Here is a 24,639-nt window from a genome sequence, read left to right on the forward strand (position 1 = left end):
AGTCATCAGTTTTCCCCACAGTGGTTCGGTCTGTTCAAACACTGTTAGCATTAGTAGTTCATCTCCATCGTCTTTTAAGGGATACTAGGAAACGTGTCCTTGGCGAATCATTCCTTATGCTATGTACTACTAGTCGAATTATGTGAGCTGTATTAGGGTTTGAATGGATTATACTTTGTGGAATTAATACAGGCCCACAATCTTCAAAATAATCAGCAATGACATTGTGTCATAGACATGATTACACGTACTTCCTTTATGTGCGTAAAAGCAACGTGTTTGGATGATTTTAAGTAGGTGAATCACCGCAGTCGTTTGAAGCAGTCTGGACAACTAAGTTCTTTTTATTTGGCTTTCCAATTATAAAAGAGGAACCTTTTCAAACAAATGTGTCCGTCACACAGTTAGGTTTGAAGTGTAACCTTTATATAGGAGTCATAGGAGAGGATATTTGTTGTTTGTTTTAGATTTACTCACGAAACCCTCTCGTTTTTGAGCGGCAAAAAGACAAGCCAAATCCCTTGATAGGTATGGTCATCTGACAACACCGCATTTTTCTACATTTAATTATCTGCACTGGGAGATGTTTATCGTGCTCTTTGCATATCACGTGGGCCCTTCTTGGCCAATGAAGGCGCGACCTTGGTTGAACCAGGGCACGTCAGAGTGGTTCACTCTCTCGGAATCAGTATCTCCTTTTTTCAGTCTCTGTGCTTTTTTAAAAAGAGCCAGAAGCCTCAATGTTGGATGTCGTGCTATGACAACGTCACTGCTCCTCCGTCCTCGCTGGGTCGACCCGTCGGTGATGTTCCTCTACGACAACGTTTCCGATGAAGTGAGCAAGAACATGGACGCTAGCGGTGGTGGTTTTGCGGGAGGCAACTTTGCGGCGAACCAATGCAGAAATCTGATGGCGCACCCCGCGTCCCTCGCTCCGAGCACCGCGTACTCGTCAAGTGAGGTCCCCATCTCCGGTATGGGTGAGCCAGCCAAGCAGTGCAGCCCTTGCTCGGCTGCGCAAAGCTCCTCCAGCGCGTCCCTGCCCTATGGATACTTCGGTAGCGGCTACTACCCGTGCAGAATGTCTCACCACAGTAGCATAAAGTCGTGCGGTACGCAGCCCCCCTCTGCATACGGGGAGAAGTACATGGACACGTCCGCCTCGGGCGATGACTTCACCTCGCGGGCCAAGGAGTTCGCCTTCTATCCGAGCTATGCGTCGGGGCCATACCAGCCCGTTCCCAGTTACCTGGACGTCCCCGTGGTACCAACTATGAGCGGGCCAGCAGAACCCAGACACGAGCCCCTGCTGCCCATGGAGAGCTATCAGCCGTGGGCTCTGACTACAAACGGGTGGAACGGACAAGTTTACTGCACCAAGGAGCAACCTCAGCCCGGACACATGTGGAAATCCTCCATACCAGGTACAACACAAGGAGCTAGCCCTCAGGTTTTTACGCAATAAACCAGACAGTCTTTTCAGTGTGTTTTTATAGTTATATGTACGAAATATTTTGTCCTTTATGTAATGCCTAATGTAACAACATTTTCGAAACGATGCATTTTTTTGTAAAACTGTCTTGTATGATAGCATTATGGCTAGGCTACTATTGTAACCTTCTTATACCATATCTATTTTGTTTTCCTTTTTTCTCCACCAGACGCAATGTCTCACATAGGAGGGGACGTGAGCTCCTTCAGACGTGGAAGAAAGAAGCGCGTGCCATACACCAAGGTGCAACTGAAGGAACTTGAGCGCGAGTACGCGGCCAATAAATTCATAACGAAGGACAAACGAAGGAGGATATCGGCCCAGACGAATCTATCTGAGCGACAGGTCACTATCTGGTTTCAGAACAGACGCGTAAAGGAAAAGAAGGTGGTCGTCAAAGTGAAGAGCATCAGCTAGTTCTGAACGATGGGAATTGAGTACACACACACACACACACATAAACACACAAACACACACACACTCAAAATGCTCTTCACGGTTTTTGGTTGGAACAGTTGACTCATTATATCCCACCGATCATGATTCACAAATGTAGGCCTATTTTGCCAAATGCGTTCCGGGACCTTTTTGGAACGAATATGCATAAAAACTCTGGACCTTCCACCTTTACTCCATGATGTAAAATATTGTTCGCGGTGAATGGATCCCAAAGCAGAAAGGGGCGTGTAATCTTTGCGACTGACATGCAGTACAGGAAAACAGACACCCTTCAGAGGTGTGTGTTTTAGTTTCTCATTTTATCTGCAACTTCACCGTGTGGAGGAAAAAAACATTTGGAAATCCACAGGAAGTGACGGCATTTAGGATTATAGCTTCCACGGTTAAATATTAATCCGTTCCATTTCCCCTTCAACACACCACTTATCATGTGCATCTTAATTTAAAGTTAAGCTTTTTCAAATGGTTCTCATGCTCTCACTCATAACGACTCCATGGTGCATTCCCTCTAGTAATGCATAGCTAATGGTTTGTGTGCCCATATGAACCATAGGTTTTATATTGTGTGTGTATTCATGTGGTTGTATAAGTAAACTATGCAGACAAAACTATAAAATTTCAAGGCATCTGTGTGTGTCTGTAAAACATGTCGGTGTAGAAGGATTGACATGAAAATCCGGCCCAATAAAATATGGACATTGTTGAATCAATCATATATATCCACGACTTCTGTTTTGAACATCCATCCAGTATATTACAGAGAAATGGTTCAGTTTTTGGTGACATTTTGATGTCAATTGTGTCATTTTGTCATAGCTATTCAAATGTGAAAGGATCAGTCATAGGTTGGTTGAAGTTATGCTTAGATTCAGAGGCAGTGTAAGAGGCTCGAGTAGGTCTGTTTACGGTGTGTAAGGAACATGTCGGACCGCGGTGATTTATGCGTCACTGCGGAAGGTCCTCGTTTAGCCATACTGGGTTACTCTGGGCTGTCGTTTTTTGTACGTTAATTCCATGTGTCGCCTGGTTGTGATGGTATTACGAAGAGTCTGAATCTATCTATTGAGTGCATCAAAAATGTCTATTTCTGGAGAAAGATCAAATAATGGAAGTTGGTTTTGAGTGTATGTGCAGGACTATAATGCCAACATCGCCATCTACTGATGAAATCGTCTCAAGCGCTACAGTTGACTGTAGCCAGACTGGCATATGAATAGATTCTACCCTACTTAGCCACATCAACTAGGCTATAATAATAATAATAATAATAATAATAATAATATAGTTACATTTATATGAGATCAATATGGAAATATGTAGCAACAATACCTGGACAAACAGCCTATTCGAAGCGATACTTGCTCCAAATGTTCTCTATTTGTTTGTCCTGTTGTGTTTACTGTTACATGTGTAGATCTCAGTTGTGAATGTTCCGTTATTTCAATTATTCTCATTATTTTACATGCTTTCACAGGCATTTTTGTCAATTTTCACGTCATAACACTATTACTGTGATGCAATCATATAGAGAATGCAGGAAGCATTTCTTCGATAGGAATTCCTACTTATTATTACGTCATAATAATATTAGTGAAAACGTCAATTCGATGCACTGTGTCTCAGCCACAGTTCAAATATCAGAATTTCAAAGGTGTATTTAACCGCTTCTGCGTCACAGAGGTGAGCATTTTGGATTTTGAACATTAGTAGGCCCCCCCATGTGCTGCAGAAAACACCCACGCGTGGTTTAGGCTATTGTTGTTTTCGATTTCCTTGAGGTCTTGCACTAACCTGCAATAATATTTTCAATTATGTATTCAATGATCTCGTCATCCCAACGACAAAGTCTGTATGAAAATGTTTAGCATTTTGACATTTCTTAATCCCCTATATGACTGATCATCTTTTGTTGTAACAGGTGAGCGTCTCGCGTTCATGTCTGCTGATAATATCCATATCACACCAAATCACAAAATGAGAAGCGATTTCAAATGCGGGATATTATTGCTGCAGGTCTAGATTGTGATGCAGGTCTACATGTTTAATTCTAAGATAGTTTGGATTGAAAAGGTGCATGGGTGGCACATTATATTAACCGCAGTACTAGTCTAATCCGTGAAGGAACTTTATAATGAGCTAGAAGCCTATACAATACCATTTTAGCTCAAACGTTTTTAAGATTTTCTTGGAAAATAGACTTAACAATAAAGATGTTGGTATTTAAGACACCTGATACTTATACATTGTTATTACATTATGCACATCTGTATGCAGGCTAATATGAAGTGCTAACCCGTGAATTTAACATCGAGAGAAAAGGCCGCAGCCTTTTGATTCGCTGATGCTGCACTATCACGCCACCAGCCGTAGCCTACAACTATCCTATTATTCCCATTCAGAAGTGGTTGAAAATGTAGAATTTATAATAGAGCGCTTTCTTAAATAATATTCTGATTTGCACCATGTACTACTCTGGTGACTCAAGATAAAAATGTATGTTTCTCGTTGACAGGCCTACCACTTTGGTTCTATTACCGTATTAGTGGAATCATATCCGTTAAGTCTCAGTGTACTAGGCTTAGGACTGTATCATACATTTTTTACTGTGGCACAGGCCACTCTTCAAATAAGAGAAGAACGCGGACATGAAACTAGCAAAGCAAACAAACATGGTGATTATATAGGGGAAAGGTTTTGCACTTACAGAACCCGTAGCAATGACTTGTGTTTTTATTGTTGGATGAAGTTCAAAAGCTCCTTGTCATTATCTTCGTGAATGCCAGGCTATGAACATTTACCACAAGCATTTCACGATCAAATAGAAACTTATTATAATTGTCAAATAATTACGCTAATGTATCCTGTGGTAACCGAATTCTGCAAGAAAATAGAAAAACATACTGCTCCCACGAATCAGAATGCAGAGGCCTTGGCATGTTTGGCTACATATTTCTGTTTGTTTTCTGAATAAATATGCTGAGTGTAGGCTATGTTGCATTGCAAAATCAGTCTTCAACGCGGGAAGCAGCAGAGCAAACTCATATCGTCTATACAGGTAAACATACCAGAATATTCAATGTTTTCACCCTCTACTACTTTAAGTTATCCATATATCGTAAATATATTGATTCAGTTGCTGCAGGAAAATATATATAATTTTTCTGGCCTTCTCCGTGGCACAGGGAAATAACAAGACACATTATGCTTCTAGGCTGTGCCATTGTCTTTTGCTATTTTTAATCAGTGATCTCGCACACCTGTGGTGCATGGTATTTTTCTAGCAACATCCGGAATCACACATTAATACATTTGAAATTGAAACGGTCGCGTCCTAATGTTTTTGCTGTTTCAAAAAGTTGCTTCTATAATGCTAACGATTAAACACCGTTGTAGATGTTATGTTCATAGTCTATAGGCTGTCATGAAGGCAGTATAAATGTGCTATCACATCAAAATATAACATTATAACATATCTAACCTAAATAAGGCTAGAATGTCTCTTGATTATAAACAAGTTATCGAAATAAATTGTTTTACTATAGTACTTTTGTATTACTTTTATATTAGTAATACATGCATGGTTTATGATGTATAATAAATTGTGATTTGCAGTTTAAAACAGTTTTTTAATTAGTAACAAAACATGTAGACCTAATCATGTAATAACTATTTAAGCAGCATAAAGAGCTGAATTTCAAATTAAGTGTTGTCAGTAATTCGTAAATAATTATAATGTAAAATTATGCAAATGATATATAATGACTTTTAACTTCTTAGTTTCTCAAAACGATTATTTATTAGGCATTACACTAAATCCTCTGGCAGACAAATTGAATTCAGGGTCAAGTATGTCTTAACCGAGAGCACCGTCTGCGTGCAATGTCTCCGTCCTTGCGTACACGGTTCCGACGCAAACACACGCGAACGCGCACGCCACCCATGGAGAGAGATATTCAAACTGTGGCTGGTAAATAGAGCATGGCAGGCTGGACTGGATTCTAAATCTGGCACACGCCCAGCGCTCACTGCAGCATTGCTGGAGTCTTGCTGCCACCCAAAGGCAAAGCCAGACATGACAGCTCCTAAGTAATCCAGGCAGAAATTCAATTTGGCATTCCCTGTTGCATAAAATGAATGATATACATACAGGTTCAGAGAGCTCAACATAATTCACTGTCTTACTGATTCGCGCTTAATGGCAAACGGGCTAAGTGAAGTAAGAAGTACATGATCGTCTGTAAATCTTTTTTGCTGCGCTATCAAATAGTCCAGACGTTTTAAGGGCTATAGAATTTCACTATTCCATTTCCATTTCATATCTGCACTGAAATATCTGCTTTTATTGAAACGTCCACAAAAGGTCATATCTTGTTTTTTGCCTTTCTCTATGGAGAATACATTTTTGCATCAGTTTTAATGGCTGTTGGCGGTCAATCCTAACAGAAAAAAACACAAATACAAAAAAGCTTTCAAACTTAACAAAGAAAAAAAAAGTAGGCCTATTGTAGTAACCGTATTGTTGTCTGGCGGAGGAGCAGCCTATGGTATGGGACCTATATCTGAATAACACAATTAAATCAATATTGCATGTGTATGATTTAGGCCTGTTTGTTGCACTGTGTTCTGCGTGATAGTTATTTAGGCTAGAAGATTAACGGAAAATATTTATTATTATTTATTTATTTATTTTACCTTTATTTAACTAGGCAAGTCAGTTAAGAACAAATTCTTGTTTTTTTTTATTCTTAAATATAGCTCATATACAACTCAATGTGGACAACTAGGGATCTTAACATGAACCTGCGCCCCGTTCACACTGCGCCCCGCTCTCCCAACTCTGTCATGCGGGGAGGAGGCCGGGGCTAGTGTTGTGCTCTTTACTTTGACCTTCGCTGTCTACCCGGGTAATGGAGAGAGACTATGAAGAAGGCTGCAATCTTCAACTGGCTGGCCGAGATATACTGATGGTGTTTTCCAGAGGCCTACCCCGCTAGCCAGGGTAGCGCATACAGATGTGGTTTAAGCTCACGCAGTATAGCCTGCTAAAATACCTTAGCCCGGTAGACACAGTGGGATACGGTCGTTTTAACAGCGGTCAAGCAGAGGCACTTGACCGAGGATATGTGCGTCACACCTCCGTAGGCTGCGCTCTCGTGCCCTGGCCTATGCGTTTACTAGTTCAAGTAAGTCGGTGGTATTTTTTCTTCGGCCCATACAATTCAGTAGGTCTATTCTCAATTTCTACGAGGAAGGTGTATTGACACCAATGATTTTGTAGCCCAATCCAAAATTAACCTTGTGTGCGGGCAAAGGAGTCCGGCTGCAGTGTAGTATGCTATCTTTTTCTTCTTCGGTAGGCCTAATTATGTCTTAGTTACACACTTTTTTTCGTTATTTGTCTGTTTTTATACGATGCTATTGTGCTCCGATTTGCGTTTACAGAAAAGGAATAGGCCTATAGACGGTGTGCCTTGTTATTTTGAACGGCGTGACATAGGCATCCTTATAACGGAAAGATTCATGAGATTTCCATCTGAAATTAAATGGAAAAAGATGAAAATATTGTACAGTGTTATTTCGTTTTTATAGATTCAAGAACACATTCTATTTGTTCTAATATAGACTATTGTCTCATCATATAAAACTTCAGTAAACCTACCATTATAAGGCCACGTGGTGCATTTTGGTTTCATACCGTTCCCTATATATTTCATTTGTACTCTGAAGTTCAAAACATTACAGTAAAACAAAGTATCACTTTTGCATTTGAGATTCAGGATTTTAGTTTAGTCTAAAGCCTACTATATGTTAGGTTCATGTTTAGTTCCCTAGTTGTCCACATTGAGTTGTATATGAGCTATATTTTCCGTTAATATTCTAGCCTAAATAACTATCACACAGAGCACAGTGCAACAAACAGGCCTAAACAATACATACACATGCAAATTTCCTTTCATTGTTTTATTCAGATATAGGTCCCATACCTAGAACCGGAGAAAAATATCCTGTCATCGTCGACAAATCAAAATCCTCCCTCACCCGACTCATAAACAAACAAAAATATATGTTATAGCCTGTATTTAAATATTCTTATTGGGGAAAATACTATGAGATGATTTTTTATTGAGTAAATTTCTATGATGAGTCCTTTAATTTAAATTTTACCTTCATTTAACCAGGCAAGTCAGGTAAGAACAAATTCTTATTTTCAATGACGGCCTAGGAACAGTGGGTTAACTGCCTGTTCAGGGGCAGAACGAAAGATTTGTACCTTGTCAGCTCGGGGCTTTGAACCCGCAACCTTCCGGTCACTAGTCCAACGCTCCAACCACTAGGCTACCCTGCCGCCCCAGGGTAGAAATAATCTATCTTCTGACTGAGCTAAATGTAGAATTGATCCAAGTAACACAGTGTACTCGTAGTCTTTACACTGTTATCACAGCTTTATATGGTTAACTAATTTTTGTATTTAAGCGAGCGACGTCCATAAGAAAATCAAGTTCAAAAGCACGAGATGCGTCAAGAAAAAGTAGGCCTGTTTTCGTTGCTGTGTTTCCGTCGTCCTACGGTATATAGGAAAATGATTTGGATAAGCATAGGGTGCTGATATTGGTGGGTCTACTTCACACTATATTACATGCCCAACACTTCCGTGACTCCTATAGAAGGCTATAAAATGGAGAGAGAAAAAAACGCAGTTTTGTTTCACAATTTATTAAGCTATTGCCATTGCAACATTATGTACACAAGTCAAAGGTCCTGGTGAAATTTTTTGAAATGTGTCTTTTGCATTATGAAGTTATTTTCTCGCCAATGTTTAGCTACATCGGGAATGATTATAATCCATATTCCATGCAACACACGGTTAGTTGCTATGTTGTTGCGGTTGTCCACTCCGTCGCTGAGGTCATTTTACTCGTTTTGTGTCACTCTGTCATTGGGAGTTCAATGCGAGACTGATGTCAGTCGTTTCCCTTGAATTGATGCAATAGATAGTAAGGCTAAAGACACGTCCTCCCATTGACCAGGGAGTTGAATAGGGTTCCCACTATGGGCTCTGTTTTTCCTTGTGGTCCCTCCTCGGTTCCTCTCTCGTCCGCCGTCGCCCTCTCCTCACATTTCTGTCACCTGTGGATAAATAAACAGTTCTTTACTGATTAAAAAAAGCTGGTATCTTCGTGTTTGTTCATTCGTATTAAAGTATATGTCAGGGCTTTTTGGTCATGTTTCATATGACTATATCTGTGTGGTAGTAATCGCCCTCGTCCGCGCCCTCTTCGCTTATAGACTTGATTACCGCCTACAACTTAATAACAGCCAAGATGAGATATCATTAAAGTTCAAAAACACACGTTTTTTTCACAACTGTGCATAAAATAATCGCAAGATAAATGTTTAGTTCTAGTCTACTTTTGACGAATCAAAATATGGAAATGAAGCACATGTTTTGTGTGGAAATGCAGAGCAGTCTCGTCAATCGTAAAGGCGATGCGTTTCGTGTTGGGTCTTTGCGTAATTGAGTATAAGTCTGCAATTTAGCATCACTTTTCGTGGAATACACACGCGTTAGCAAGATTACATTAAATGTTTATTGAACATGAATCGATATGTATTTATTTTGTATATTGGAGGTTTTACAGCAGACCTAATGCTTTTTTTCTGGCTTGGGGTTAGAATGAATTGTAACGTGAGAATAGGTGGCTATGCAATAGGCCTATATAGCCCCATTCATGTTTATGTTGAACATGTATATACCAATTCAGTTGACATTGTTGAAGATGTGTAAGACATCACCCACGTTTTTCGTTTGAAAACAATAGACTTTATGCCAAAGTGCAAGGTTCATTTAAGTAGCCTAGGCCTACGCCATTTTGTTTTCCATTCATTGGCTTTAGGCTGAACAAATAAACGGTACACAAAACATGGTACACACCAATAATACATTGTACACATCACTTTCTGAATGGTAAAATCGTACTGTAGTCAACAACAACAGTCTAACGGATTTTTGTATATCAATAATCCTTGGGCTTTAGTAGTAAGTCTAACGGTAATTGAAGAACAAAGAAACAATCAATGGAAAAACGAAGGACATTTTAAAGACATATCCTCAGACAGCAAAGTTGAATTGTTTCGTTTTGTAAAAATACTTGTGCCATGTGTGCCTATTTGTCACCGACCAATATTCCAGAACAAGTTATTGACTTGGATAAGCCTAAAGAGTTAGTGTTAGACTTTTACCTTCATTCATCCTTAATGTGGCAGCCCTATCGCCCTTATTACCATCAGTGGGACTAAATCAATGCCTATTTGCGTCCCTTTGTTGAGATCTAGTGAAGTGAAAATTTTTCTGTGCGTAAAGTTAATTGTTTAATGTACCAAATGGAGTGGACTATAATCCATGGGTTTTTGGTAATTATTTTTTTATTCTGTTTTTTATTTCACCTTTATTTAACCAGCTAGGCTAGAAAAACATTACAGTTCTATTATTTAATATCAGTGTAAGTTTACTGGTGTCTAGTTCTCAAATTAAAACTACACCAACAAATCTGCTATTCCAAAGTCTAGAAAGCAATCCACGAAGGTTAAGTTCATTTTTAGACGTCACTTCATACATGCAGAAATCGATCTGTCTTGTAACCTAAAGCAACCTTTTCTTTTCCTTAACTCGCAGTGTTGTTGCCAGAAGCTGAAAATGAATTTGTAATCAGGGAAACTTCATCCGGGGCATACTGTGCCCTTAAATGGCGTCTGCACTCCCTACTGTAAGGGCCTACCCCGCGGGCGGTGACCCTCTCCCTCCGCCGAACTTGAAGTCGACCGCACAGACAACGCTATGGCGTGGGGGGCTTTTACGCAGAGATGCCGTCTTATTTTTTGGCCACCGAAGAAAATTCACAAGACCTTAATTAAGAGAGATGTCGTAGGGTCGACATGAATCAAGTGTGTTATGAAGCGTCTTCCTCGAACATAAAAACGGTTTACATGTTGAAACTTAAATGTCTCTCTTAGCTTGTTTCTAACTTTAGTGAATGATTTAAAACTTTTGGGTCAGTATAGACAAATAGTTTACGTAGCTCGTTTTTGGAGCTAATGCATTTTTATAAGAGTAAGTATGAATCTTACCTGTCTTTGTTAAGTTTTAGAATGTCTAGTTTTCTTTTGTCACTGGACTGCTTCGGCTCCTGACTTTGTCGGTGTAGGTGGCGACTTCCTATCACGCCTGGTCGGTTTGATGGTGTCTGGCCGAGAGAAAAAAACGCAGTATAATACTATGGGAGCTATAAAAACTCAGGTCTGTGCCTTTGGTATTCCTGGGCACCCTGTGCTCAATTACGGCTTAAAAGCTCTAGCTCAAGTCGTAGAATTTGTCTGGATTGACGAAGAGGCGGAGCGTGTGGTTTCGAAGGCACAGGGTTTGTTTGTGTCCCCACAATCATTTGAATAGGAGGCAATGCATGAACGGATGACCCGAGATATTCTAATGATTCTATTTGTTTCTATTTTGGAACAGGGGTTTAAGCTCATAGCCTACTTACCGTTTCTTAAGACATGTTATGTTTTCGAGGTCATATTACAGTACGTGTCACGTTGGCGCATTCTGAAGCTCGGTGTGTGTGGAGTTTAGGCCGGGCGGATTTGGGTAAAGCGAGTCCCCGCGGTCCTAATCCTTTCTCAGGTCGCTCGTTTACAGAACAGTAGAGTTAGGTTCCACCAGCTCACAACACGCAAAACCCACCACTGTGGTCTATCTATACGCAAAGAGACGGATATCTTCATTGTCTTATTGATAGTAAAAATGATAATACCCTACTATCCTACATAATCTAATTGAACATGTATCATCACATGTAGCTTATTCAAAATGTATCATCCAAAAACAAACTCGAAAAGGATTCATCTAAATATGTTATTTTGTATTTCATTACAACAAGTAAATTGTATAACCTAATACACTTTATTCGGCTGTTAAGAATTCATAGGCCTATGTGTTTGTAATTATATTCAATAGATGCGAAATGGGTACAATACTCGTGAGGAAAAATGCAATCTATAGTATTTAGCCTAATTATGAGATATAACTATATATACTTTTTAAATGTTTAAACATGAACCTTTTTTGACTAGTGTTCCACCTTTGGTTAGATTGTCTATACATCATGTGCTAATAAGGAAATAAATGTTTACCCAACATAATCTTTAGAATGAATAATGGTTTCGAACATAATTATTGCCCATAGGCCCATGGAGCCCATAAAAGTTGTTTAAACGTTTCTCGTGGAGTTGGGTTTAAACGAGGACAACGTCTGGAGAAATCTTTCAAAACAAATCGGCTATTGATTCAACATCAATGTATTCCACAACGCTGATAGTTGTAGTGTGTTGACGCTATTTCAAATATTGTCTGGACTAATGTCTGGGCCGCTGAAGGGGTGCGCAGTCTGTTAAACGGAATTGGACTGTAAAACTGAATTGCATTGTTGTTCACAATGTCTTGCAGGTCATAGAAATAGATGTCTATTTCCTCATTCCATTTAGAAATAGGCCTATCTGTGCGTAAAACGGCACTTTACGCATTGTGCAATCTGGATAATATTGCTATTTACAGTCGGTGAGACCTATATTCGTATATTATTCATAGATCACGGAGTTCAAGTTGAAAACAAAACAAATTTTGCAGTTGAGGCCTAATTATGCAACCTAACTAGCAACGAACTACAATTAGTTTAATATAGGCCTATTATGATTTAACAAACGTCCATTTTTAACTAGCCTATTGTTGGTATAGCGCTGGGTGTTTATAATATCCAGACAGACACCCACAATCAATTCATGGGCATTTATCTCTATCTCTACCTACTGCGCTCAAATATGAAGTATTGATCCGGTGCCTCCTCAGTTATCGCTGTCGTAAACAACATTGTGCAATATTGGCAACTTTTTTAAAACCGCTTACAAAACGTCCGTCTTTTTTTATGTGGCGAAATGCAGGTGATGTACGGGTTTGGAGTATTTTAACAGCCAAGCGTCGATATGAGCTGTCTGGTGTTGTCTAAGTGTTGCATGGCCTAAAATGTCTGTTTGGTCGTCGCGTCGCTGACACCTGACCGGAGGCAGGGCCAAACATCAAGGCTTACTTGAACATGACCCTGATTGACAAATGTTGCCGTGAAGCCAAACGGTCATGATATAATGTTGTAAATTATGAGCACACACCTCAGTCACAAACATCAAACATAGCATGGAAATATGTTATTTTTCTGTCTTTGTTTTTGCAAAAGCATAATCAATAGTCTTGGATTTTACTATTGAATGAAATGTACTTACACGTTTAGAGGATACAGATATTGTTGGCAAGCCTCAAATGTGTAATATTTCCAAAGACATCTTCAAACCCTCAGGGATATCATAAAGCTTACAAGACGCATGGAGATTCAACCAGTACTACCCCCCCCCCCCCCACCCCCCCACAGATTAGATGTCGAAAGGCGCATAGCATATGTGAAATTGATATTGAATCAGATTAGTTATTCGATAGAAATATGTCACTTCCCTACATTTTAACAACCAATGCAATTATAGTTTTCCCTCTGACTTGCTGCATGTAAGGGAATTCATTTTAGACCGACATGGCGATAAACCACCAATGTCAAGCTTCAGGACAACTAGCAGTATGTCTCTCTCACTCACTCATTCACACACTCATTCACTGAATAAGTCCTCACTCTCCATGATGCACGCGCGTGCACACACCCGCACATACACCCTCTCTCATAGCACACACACCCTCGACCCTCTCTCCCTCACTCTCTCAATTCATTTCAATGGGCTTTATTGGCATGGGAAACATGTTTACATTGCCAAAGCAAGTGAAATAGACAATATACAAAAGCTAAATAAAAAATAAACCGTTAACTCTCTCTCTCTCGCGCACACGCACAGGAAATCTGTCCATTTCTGCTGTTGGTCACGTGACCCACGCCTCCCCGGAATGGATGGAGTTGGCTCTCCACGTCAGCTTACGTCTCAAAATTTCTGCCTAGCGAACCAGCTTCAAAGAGGCACGAGCCAGGGCGCTCCAGAGCCATGTTAAGGGCGGCTATAGAGGCATGACCCAGATTGTGGTAGAGTGAAGGAATTATGGATTTTGACGAGCTGGTCCCTGTCGGTTCGAACATGTATTTGCCCAGTTGCACCTACTACGTCTCGGCAGGGGCAGACTTCTCCGGTCTACCCTCATTTTTGTCCCAGACCCCGTCTACTCGCCCCATAACATATTCGTACTCCGCTAACCTGCCGCAAGTCCAGCCTGTGAGAGAGGTGACGTTCAGGGACTATGCTGCCATTGACGCGTCTGGTAAATGGACACATCGGGGGAACCTGCCCCAGTGCTACCCCACTACGGAGGACATGGTTCACCGGGACTGTCTGTCGTCGCAGCCCACCATGGGGGAAATGTTTGCCAAAAACAACCCTGCCGCGTACCACCACCACTCCGGCGCGGGCTCTGCAGCGTCCAATTTCTACGGAAACGTTGGCAGGAATGGGGTGCTGCCCCAAGCCTTCGACCAGTTTTTCGAGACAGCATATGGCAACGCCTCGGAAACGCCGTCGTCTAACGACTATTCAGGGAACACAACGGCCACGAAACAAACAAACTCCGTGGCAGAGCACGCTCCACCGTGCCGGGATACTGAGGGGAATGAGCCACGCGAGGAGACCAGCAGTCCAGAGTCCTCTTCCGGCAACAATGAGGAGAAATCGAGCAGCAGCAGCAGCAGCAGTACGTATTAAGTCAGCACCCTGGTTATGAGAGAAAGTTTGCAATCTAGCGCGCTGCTGTTAAATTCTTTATATGGTGTTTTATAAGCTTATAAGGTTTATAGAGGGCCTGTAGATTTCCCCAACAAAACTTTGTTATAAACTTCAGGATCACGTGCTTGGAATTGAAATTGGCCGTGAAAGAAATCAGAACTAGTGATTTTTCTTAACACTCCCTAAAGTTTTTAAAAAGCACGTAGTTATTACTGTGAATTGTAATGTAGACCTAATATTCCCGGTCATACATTAATCATAAATGTAGCCTAGTTTCACGGTTTCTTAGCATTAAAAGAGCACTTACTTGCGTGTAATGAGGGGATGCCTCTGGTTTAGGGGTTAGCACATAGGAGATCGTGCGTTAACGCAGTCTGGCAGTGTGTGTGTTGCACTAGTATGCTATTTGTCATGTTTCTGATGTGAGAAATCAAATGTAATCTATTGATGTGGTATTACTGTTGATATTATTTTATGATTAATTGCATTTCGTCTATAGTACATGCACGCTGAAAACTGTCAGTTATCATGTATAGCATATGCAGTGTTCGTATCCACAACACTACATATGATATTTAATGGCTTCATATTGTAATTGAAATGACTGCATAAATAATATATAGAAATTAAGAGGCAATAACAATATTTTTCGTCGTTTTGATTTGGACCACATGCCTAATTATAGACTACCCAAAAGCCTATAACAATGCCTATAAATCCTAGAACATAGTCATGGATAATATGAGCTATTTGTAAATTTTGGTGACCGCCATTCTCTTCTCCCCTCTCTAGGTGGACAGAGGACTCGTAAAAAAAGATGTCCTTATACAAAATATCAGATCCGAGAACTGGAGAGGGAGTTCTTTTTCAGTGTGTATATCAACAAAGAGAAAAGACTGCAGCTCTCTCGTATGCTGAACCTCACCGACCGCCAAGTGAAAATCTGGTTTCAGAACCGAAGAATGAAGGAAAAGAAATTAAGCAGGGACAGATTACATTATTACACCACGAACCCGCTGCTTTAGGAGTGACTTGCCATATGCGTTTACAGACTTATTGACTCGCTGTGGTCTCTTATCTCTGACGTTTGTGGCAGCAGTAGCAACAACACAACAACAATGTCTGCAGCTGCAACACGATGCTCAACTGTTAATTTCAAGTTCGAGGACAGGTAGCAGAATCTCTCCTGATTTCCAACAGTTTGAGAACGAGCATGATTTAAGTTGACACACTGGCGGCATTTTGGCCATCAGACTTTGTTTTAAAAATATATTTCTGCGGATTTTGTCCTCACCAAGACTATGTTTCTTGTGTATCCTAATAATATTGTGCCACACTAGGTCTATTGCCTTCATTTTCGCCTCACAGCGCGGACAGCCTTACCAGTCTAACAATGACTGAGTCGGGTTCATTTTGTAATCGAAAAGCCTCTGGTAAATGAAGTTTTCTGTTAGTAAAATCGTACGAGTGGTGACGTGGTATAGGTTTTTTGTTGGCAGACAATATGTGCTGTTGTGCATTTCATAAATGAGGCTATGACTTTAATTCATTAATTGGTGTGACCAAATAATGAGACTTGGAAGAGCGCGATTGTACATTGTCTCTGTTCGTAAGGTTGTTTATTTTGCAGCCACTGATTTTATATCACTTTTAAATACCAGCTGCGAAGCTCTATCAGCAAAATAATAAGGACCCGGTGTTACATGGTGTTGACCCCAAACCGTGACTAGGCCATTGTAATAGTTTCAACACAACACATGAAGTAACATCTGTTTATATTTTGTATACTTGATTACCACACCTAATTTGGCTTTGAATTTGATGTTAATGCACGGACAAACCCAATGAGGATAACATTAACCCTATACAGACAGAACCTGATATAAGCTTGTTCAGCCTCATTGTAGCCTACGAATTGTTGCATTGCGACACGCCTGTTGTTAATATAGGTAATGTATGCAACAAGGCCGCAGTCTTTCGATACCCAGATTCAGCCAATATGCATCCAGGTTTTGTTCAAATAGGACGAAATATTTGTTTCTATTATTCACAGGTCTTCTTGTTTTCTGTTGCAGTAACATGAACGTGAAAAGCGTTTTGAAATATATTGTCAGGGACATAATCTTGGATCAACTGCTTGGTATGCCCTAAATATTCTGTATTATCCTATATTTCGAAATTAAAAATGAAAAGATTTTTGAAGGAGTGTACAAATGTGACTGGTTATTTTACTCAGACTGGAAACTATTTTGAAAGCTGTTTTACCTTCACACAGGCCTTTTACGCACAACTCTTAACATTTTAAGCACAAAGAAATAAGACTAAATGCTATTTAAATATTTCAAACTGAGAGTTACTTACTCGAATGTGAAACCTTATTCGTGGAAACGATATTTGTGTGAGCGATTGATTGATTAACACCAATATTTCATCAAGCTACCAATCGTAAATGTTGATATGCACCTAAACGTTAGGCTACTATTTCTTATGTGTGTCAGGTTGTATTTTCTAATGACCTTTGCTCATTGCAATTGTATAGGGTGACATGCACATCTAGGCACTAATCGTTTTGAACTCACTGACGTATAGGCTACCATCATTCAGGCTTATCATTCAATGGAGTTCATTTATTGGCTTTGAACTTTGAATATGTTTGTCTCAATTACCCACAACACTGTGGTAAACAAGCCGAATACAGTCACCATGTGCATCTCCTTTTTCATTCACCTACACGTGTCTCTCATGGATTGGATTAAAATCATCCCTTCTTCCACAACATCCTCCTAAGCGAGCATCGCCATATTTGCTGTTATTATCACTCTGTTTATGAGCGCCAGCCGCAGCGCAATGGCGTTCATATATGACAGTCAAAAGGGCCATAAACGCAGGGAGAGAGAGGCTGAAGTTTATGGTTGCCTCTCTCCGGCCTTACCTCGCCTGTCGCATCCTTTACTGCGCGCTGGAATTCCGTCCCTAATTACTGGACATCCTCCCCGTTGCCGCAGCAACGCGGCCATAAAATCTGTCTCAGAGTCTGGAGCATTTGTACAGTTGGAGTGCAGTGCAATAAACCGTCTGAGACCCAAGGTTATCAACTCTTTTACAAAGGAGGCGAGTGCGAAGACAGGGGAGAGGACGGATAGGAAAAGCCTCTGCTCACTGGCCGTTTCGACTTCATTTGAGAAGGTTTTTCCCCCTTCGCAGGTTGTCCTCCTTGGATCAGAGTAGCGGCCATGGGGCTTGTGCTCATTTGGAGACGCTGCTTCTTGCCACAGTGCGGCGCTGTTGAGATCAATGTCATTGTCGTAGATATTTTTGTTTGCAAGAACTCGAACCCAGCACAAGAAACCTTCAAGATTCTCGAGGGACACAATACCTTGCAATGCAGGTACATTTTCTCGAACAAAGAACAAAGCCTCATAATATGTGAGAGAACTGGCTGTTCCTGATTTCAGAAGTAGATTATATGAACAGTTTATTTAAGTACAACTGTATTGTAACGTTTCTTTCCTTTAGCTGTTTTGATCATTAGGTTGCACATTCAATATGGTGGTCAGCAGTAGAGCATGATTGGCAGTATAATTGTAGAGGGCCTAGGTAAGATATTACATCTAGTAGCCTAGCAACACGTGCGAGACTGAAAGCCTTATTTTGTGCTCTGCTACATTTGTTAGGCTTGTATATTTTACTTGTATAAGCATGGCCCAAAAATATATCGCAAAATATCTGTCCCAAATATCCAATAGAACAGGCCTACTTTAAGATATCAAGGTTATTACAGGCTGAAAGTATTTGTTCACAATCATGGAAAGAGGGGAGTGAATGTCTTATCTAAAGTAGTTCATTATCTATTCATTTCAGTGTTTTATATAAAATAAAATAAAATAATGATCTGGATTTGTTGGCCCTTCTAAATCACAACAATCACTTGTGAAATCACCACTCTCACTGGGCTTTTTGGAACCAATCTGCATTTGGTGTCCTTCCAGAAGGCATTACTCTCTGGGTCGTGCCAAAAGTATAAATGATGGGATTGAAAAAGTAGGTTTGATTGTGATACGCCAGACACGTGTGTCCCTTTCCTTCCTGTTCTAGACGCTAGAAAGGGGATATTCGGTATCATTCCAAGGCGCGGATGGGGTTCGCCACGGCTCTTGAATGCGCGTGGACACCCCTCTACTACTCCTTTGTCTCTCGTGAAAAATAAATGCTTCCGCTGGATGTAATAAAACTCTGCATTATTGTTCATAACTGCACTCGCGACGAACATGATCCGTCCGAAACGGCCTCCCCGGCCACCATCATATGAGGTTGATCAAAGCGTTGTTCAGAGTAAACTGTTTTAGGGGAAATGATAGCTGGACAGCTGTGAAATGAAGATTTAATAGCCGCAATTAGGCTAATAACTGTAACACGGAGATATAACTGATAGGCCTAGGTTACACGTCGATACAGCAGCATGGGGTGTGTGTGCTGACTACAACTGTTTCAAAGCTGCATGTGCACATCATTAATTAACGTCAACATTATTAAGTATTGAATTTCGAATGGCTGATATTTTATAAGATCATATATATATATATATTTGCTGATGGTGTTTTTGCTGATTTGTCTGGTAGTTAAGTTCACTCGTAATGGAATGCACAATTCACTGTTCAGTTTATAGAACAGGCAAATAATGTTAGCTGCACGGATCCCCCCTCCTCATATATACAGTATATATAGTCAACCCCAGTTATGCACCATATAAACATTTTCGTATCTTATACTTTAGAATTTATATAACTATTACCAGTCTCACTTTTATGTTTAATTGGGAGACATAATGAATAAGATGTCATTTTTCGTGACAGTGCAATGTTGTTGTTTTTTACCATCGAACTATTATCCCACTAGACCCAAACCACAACTATAAGCCTATAGTAACGATGCAGAAATTGCATTTAGGTCTACATTTAAGGCCACGTTTGTGTTTTGGGGGGTTAAATCACCATGTTTACTTACTTGCTCAGGTTATTCCCATTGTCTCGTTGGGGTATTATAGGGCCTCAACTGGTCTCCCTCCATTTGGATGCGTCCATTCCTCTCTCTCTCTCTCTCCAGGTTGAAGTTAATCTGGGCCAGTTTTGACCATTACCCGTGCCAGGTGGCTTGTGGACCTCCGGCTCTGTTTTCACTCTGCGGTGTCCATCTCAATGCAAAATTGAGAAAAATGTATTGTTATTGTTGAAACAGCATGTCAATTAGATGCCCACAAAGGTATTTTATACTTGTGGTGAATTGTGTGAATAAAAAAAGCGTAGGTTCATATAGGACATGGCACACCTTTATATTTGATGAACGCATAATGATTATCTGCATCCATAGTTTGCTTTTACAATGCCTTTGTAACACGCTATTGGGCATCGAGGCTACACATAGGCCTATTTGTAACCAAAAACATCAGTTGGCGTTACTGCATCATCCTTCGACGCTAAATTGACAATGATATAGATTTAACCAGACTCGCCAAAATCATATAGTGCTGCTATTTGGTCGGATATACAGTCTGTTTTGATGTCCCGATATGTATATCTTATATAATAAATAGATCTAGAAGAAACGAATCGTTTGAACACGGAGAAAATTGCTGTATGTAAAAGCGTATAATGTTCCTGCCAATTAGGCCTAATGCCTTCATCGGTGTTTTATCTCTCTTACAATCCATTTACTTGTCAATTAATTAGACCTACGCAGTGATCTATTTTATATTAAATCACTGTAAAAGAATGTATAGCCGTCTTGTTACGCCCTGTTTACGGTACCTGTTTAAACCTGAAGGGAACCTTAATGTTGGCTTACAGTTGTCACTTACAGTTCGGGAGGATTGTCGACACTGTGTGCGCATGAAAAGGTGTAGGCTATAGGCGCGAATGACTTGCGAAGTGGTTGTTTATTTGATCTGGTTTAATATGAACTAATGCTGGTTTTACTTTTCCAACGTTCATTTTAAATGAGCTATATAAGGAGTACATGTAGCCTAGATGTATCTAGTCTAGTATCGATTAAACAGCATCTGAGGGCTGTTAAACCTTGTAAACCTCTCATTTTAGTACAGGAAGAACGCATAGCCTTATCTGCAGTTGATGGATGTAACACTTGGAGTCTCTAAACTTTTGCAAAGTCATCTTTAAAGGTCACTAACCTACAGTGTAAAATAGGGTTTCCAATACTTTTTCTAATTTTTATTTCATATTAATTGTGTTATGATGATGAGGTGAACACGTCATTATTTAGTAGCTTATATAGGCTTTCCTTTATTGGTCCTGTTGTTGCGTCTGTTTTTAAAACGAATATGGTTTCCATTTAGTCTTCTTTTGTGATATATACGCATATAAAGTATCAACTATAGGGAGCCATAGGGCTTAAGACAAATTAATAATTATTATTAATTATTATTTTACGCACAGTTCAAAATAATAAGGGATAAGACGTACTTCTCTTAATGCTGAAAACAGAATTGGTAGTTGATATGGAACATATGCTGCCGAACTCCCCTTTGCGCATGCATGGGTGCGCATAGACTACTTTTTATTTTCGAATGTTTGCATTCTGCACATATGGCCTCGCCCCGTCGGCGCTACGGTGGTGCATTAAAGCGAGATGAGAGAAACGCACTGATTGCTGTGCTTTCTCCTTTCTATTCCTCAGACCTTCGATGGCCCCGGCTGCTACGTGGTCGTGGATGGGGAGGGGCCCTGCGTATCCGAGCCTTCCTATTGGCTCCAGAGTCTGCACAGTGGAGAGGGGGGTACATCTAATCATATCCAGCATGTTTTGCACAAGAAATGTCAGCCAGAAAGGGCTATCTTCTCCCCTCGCCAAAATACACTACAATAATGTCATGCTCGGACAGCCCCGCAGGAAACGCGTTTTTTGTGGATTCTCTGATCAGCGGTCGGACCGAGGGTGCAGGGGGACACTACTACCCGGGCAGCGGCGTGTGTCTGCCCCATAACACCGCCTCAGAGGTTCCTTACGGACTACAGAACTGTGGATACTTCCCTGGCATAGGCAAGCGGAGCAACGCAGGTCCCCAAAACATGATGTCTGCCGCGTCAGGCGCGTATATGTCAGGCATGGAGATGTGGATGGACGCGCAGAGGTCGTGCAGAATGGACCGAATGGACCAGCAACAAACTGTGGGTCCCCAGGTCGCGCCCTGCTCGTTCCCGCAGAGCATTAAGGAGGAGAGTGCGTACTGTCTCTATGAACCGCAGAAGTGCCCTAAAGCCTCCACAGCCGAAGACCTGACATACTCGAGGCTAACCACAACAGGCTCCGGTTCAGGCTCGTGTACAGTCACCGACGGCGGCGGTGGTGGGGGTACTGTACCTGTGCCTGGCTACTTCCGCTTGTCTCAGACGCACGCACGCTCTCATAAAGTTTACCACGGTGCCCAATCGAACCCCTCTCATTCTCACTTTGGCCTACACCCCCCTGCACCAACTCGTTTCCACACCTCGACACCCCAGCTGTCCTCAGCTTTAACCTGCTCAGCCACGGCGGAGCACAGGAGGAGAGACACCGAGGAGGCTCTGTCCTCCGGTAACGCGCCCGAGCCCCAGCAGACGAACGCCCTACTGGGGGACAAGGAGACGCGAGCGTCCTCCGACGGGGAACCTTCCTCTCCCGAGGAAGCTGTGGTGCAGCTCGAGAAGGAAAAGTCAGTGAAAACGACTAAAGGTGAGCTGAAATCATCAAAAGGTGTTGTCACTCACTCTGCCACGGTTGGTTTTATTTCATACTGTATAGTGAAGCAGGTATGACGACAAATAAAAATATTATAACACTTGCCGAGAGACGGATTTCTGCTTTAGCATTCAGAGGTCATTTAGGTGTTTGTTTTTATTCAGGGATAATATATGGTCTATATGAGGCGACACCATGCATTAGTTGAGAATATTTTAATGCCTTAATATCAAGCGGGCATGAAAGGTTTGGAAACATAATAGAAGCAATTTAGTAAAAATGCTGTGGGGAAAAAAGCAATGTTTAAAAAATACATGTAATTATTTGTTTCAGTTTAGGCTATAGGTTAATCATAGAGTTTCCATTATAGGCCCTTGTTTCTTTGGACAAAAAATTACTTCACTGTCACTTCAAAATAGGCCTAACATTCGTAGGCTATGTCTATTCACTATCTACTAAAAGCCTGTTTTTATTTTTGTCTGTTGATATTTGTTCTTATTATAGTAGGTCTAAAATGATAGAAAATGCTATACATCTCATAAAATATCTTTGAATTATTACCTGCACATGTTTTAAGTTCAAGCAAAGTACACAAGGCCGTTGAACCTTCCTTATGGAAAGGCCTATATCAACCCATTGACCTGCACAACACACACACACACACACACACACACACACACACACACACACACACACACACACACACACACACACACACACACACACACACACACACACACACACACACACACACACACACACACACGCACACACACACACACACAAACACACAACCACACACTCACACAGAAGCTTGCGCGCGGCCTATCTTACATCCCAAGCTGTCAGCCTAAAAAGCATGTATCTACCATTTCCTTTAGGAGACTCAAAAAGTGAGAGCACCGCCAACTGGCTAACAGCAAAAAGCGGCCGGAAGAAACGTTGCCCATACACCAAGCACCAGACACTGGAGCTCGAGAAGGAGTTCCTCTTCAACATGTACCTGACTCGCGAGCGTCGCCTAGAGATCAGTAGGAGCGTGCACCTGACCGACAGGCAGGTCAAAATATGGTTCCAGAATCGCAGAATGAAACTGAAGAAAATGACCCGGGAAAACAGGATTCGGGAGCTCACGTCAAATTTCGGTTTTTCGTGATTACACTGAATGTTTTTAATAAGCTTTGTATTAAACGAGCTTTAGTTATAATGCAAGTTGAAAAGGGCACATATTTCTTAGGCCTACAGGCAAGCCTTTGCATCGTCCTGTATAGCTACTGGTAAAACGTGAATGTTATCGGTTGTTTCTTATTTCTTCATATTCTGTCACATCTTGGAATAGGTGTCTTGGGTAAAATAATGGTTGACATTTTATCTAAATTGCAGCTACACATATAAATCACAATTGAGTTTTACAAATATATTGCATATATTGTGCAGTTTCTTCCCCCTTTTCCTGCATTTTGCAATGTGGATCACACAAGACCTATCTATCAACAGTGAGGGAATAAGATGAGTCGACCTATAAATGTATTGTTCCGATATATTATGATGAGTTGAGGATCATTTTGTTGTGTAGACTCGAACTAAGGGAAATGTACATGAGCAGTCTACATTGTGAAAATGTTTTTATTGTGTATAACATTATGTACATATGAGATTGTGTTTTGTGTATTGCGTAATAAATTATAAATTCACATATACTGGATTAGACTGTTTTTTGAAGTCAGTGTTTATACCTCTGTATTTCTCGCCATTTTTTTCTGTAAAATAGTATAAGCATTTTGGACAGGTTATTGAATCCCATTTGAAGTTGTACATTGCTTGGCTTTTGCCTGTCCGTTCAGAAATGTTTTTAGGATCCGTGGAATAGCTCTCGGAAACTATTTACATATGACACCAGTCATAATATGTCTAGGCGGTATAGGCATGGGCCTATAACGCTGCAAGGCGGCATTTGTAGAGTTTTATGACTTGCTCGTATATGACGATTCTCGCTCTCCCCAAAGACTGATTTCAGTCGAGAGAGAGACGTTTAGCCGGAGAGGAAGCAATAGACAGTGGTAGAAAGTAATATTGCGTTTTGACATTTTTGGACCAAGTCTTCCATTCAATTTGTGATTGGAATAGTGGAATAACTTCGA

General features: G+C 40.8%; 3 protein-coding genes and 1 long non-coding RNA gene across 5 annotated transcripts; 3 read left to right on the top strand and 1 right to left on the bottom strand.

The window, feature by feature from the left end:
- Positions 1–692: 692 nt before the first annotated feature.
- LOC109904647 (homeobox protein Hox-A13a-like) lies at positions 693–2,664 on the top strand. Its single transcript, XM_020501827.2, has 2 exons — positions 693–1,424; positions 1,662–2,664. The coding sequence occupies exons 1-2, from the start codon at positions 758–760 to the stop codon at positions 1,907–1,909; spliced, it is 915 nt and encodes a 304-aa protein (XP_020357416.1). The 5' UTR covers positions 693–757; the 3' UTR covers positions 1,910–2,664.
- A 5,990-nt stretch (positions 2,665–8,654) lies between these two features.
- On the bottom strand, positions 8,655–11,480 carry LOC116353422 (uncharacterized). The gene is made up of 2 exons (XR_004202904.1): positions 11,078–11,480; positions 8,655–9,079 (listed from the first exon to the last, which is right to left on the bottom strand). It is a non-coding gene; the product is annotated as an uncharacterized LOC116353422 (long non-coding RNA).
- A 2,418-nt stretch (positions 11,481–13,898) lies between these two features.
- On the top strand, positions 13,899–16,973 carry LOC109903334 (homeobox protein Hox-A11a-like). The gene is made up of 2 exons (XM_020499969.2): positions 13,899–14,735; positions 15,560–16,973. Exons 1-2 carry the CDS (start codon positions 14,093–14,095, stop codon positions 15,790–15,792), a joined length of 876 nt encoding a protein of 291 aa, XP_020355558.1. The 5' UTR covers positions 13,899–14,092; the 3' UTR covers positions 15,793–16,973.
- A 731-nt stretch (positions 16,974–17,704) lies between these two features.
- LOC109903333 (homeobox protein Hox-A10-like) lies at positions 17,705–24,198 on the top strand. Of its 2 annotated transcripts, XM_020499967.2 has the most exons (3): positions 17,705–18,155; positions 21,458–22,492; positions 23,380–24,198. In XM_020499967.2, the coding sequence occupies exons 2-3, from the start codon at positions 21,595–21,597 to the stop codon at positions 23,652–23,654; spliced, it is 1,173 nt and encodes a 390-aa protein (XP_020355556.1). In that variant the 5' UTR covers positions 17,705–18,155; positions 21,458–21,594; the 3' UTR covers positions 23,655–24,198. The 2 variants fall into 2 exon arrangements, with proteins under 2 accessions (XP_020355556.1, XP_020355557.1); XM_020499968.2 differs by lacking the exon at positions 17,705–18,155 and having other exon boundaries at positions 21,374–22,492.
- Positions 24,199–24,639: the final 441 nt, after the last annotated feature.

This window comes from Oncorhynchus kisutch, linkage group LG14 (assembly GCF_002021735.2).
Source record: "Oncorhynchus kisutch isolate 150728-3 linkage group LG14, Okis_V2, whole genome shotgun sequence".
In the NCBI taxonomy this organism is placed as follows: domain Eukaryota; kingdom Metazoa; phylum Chordata; class Actinopteri; order Salmoniformes; family Salmonidae; genus Oncorhynchus; species Oncorhynchus kisutch.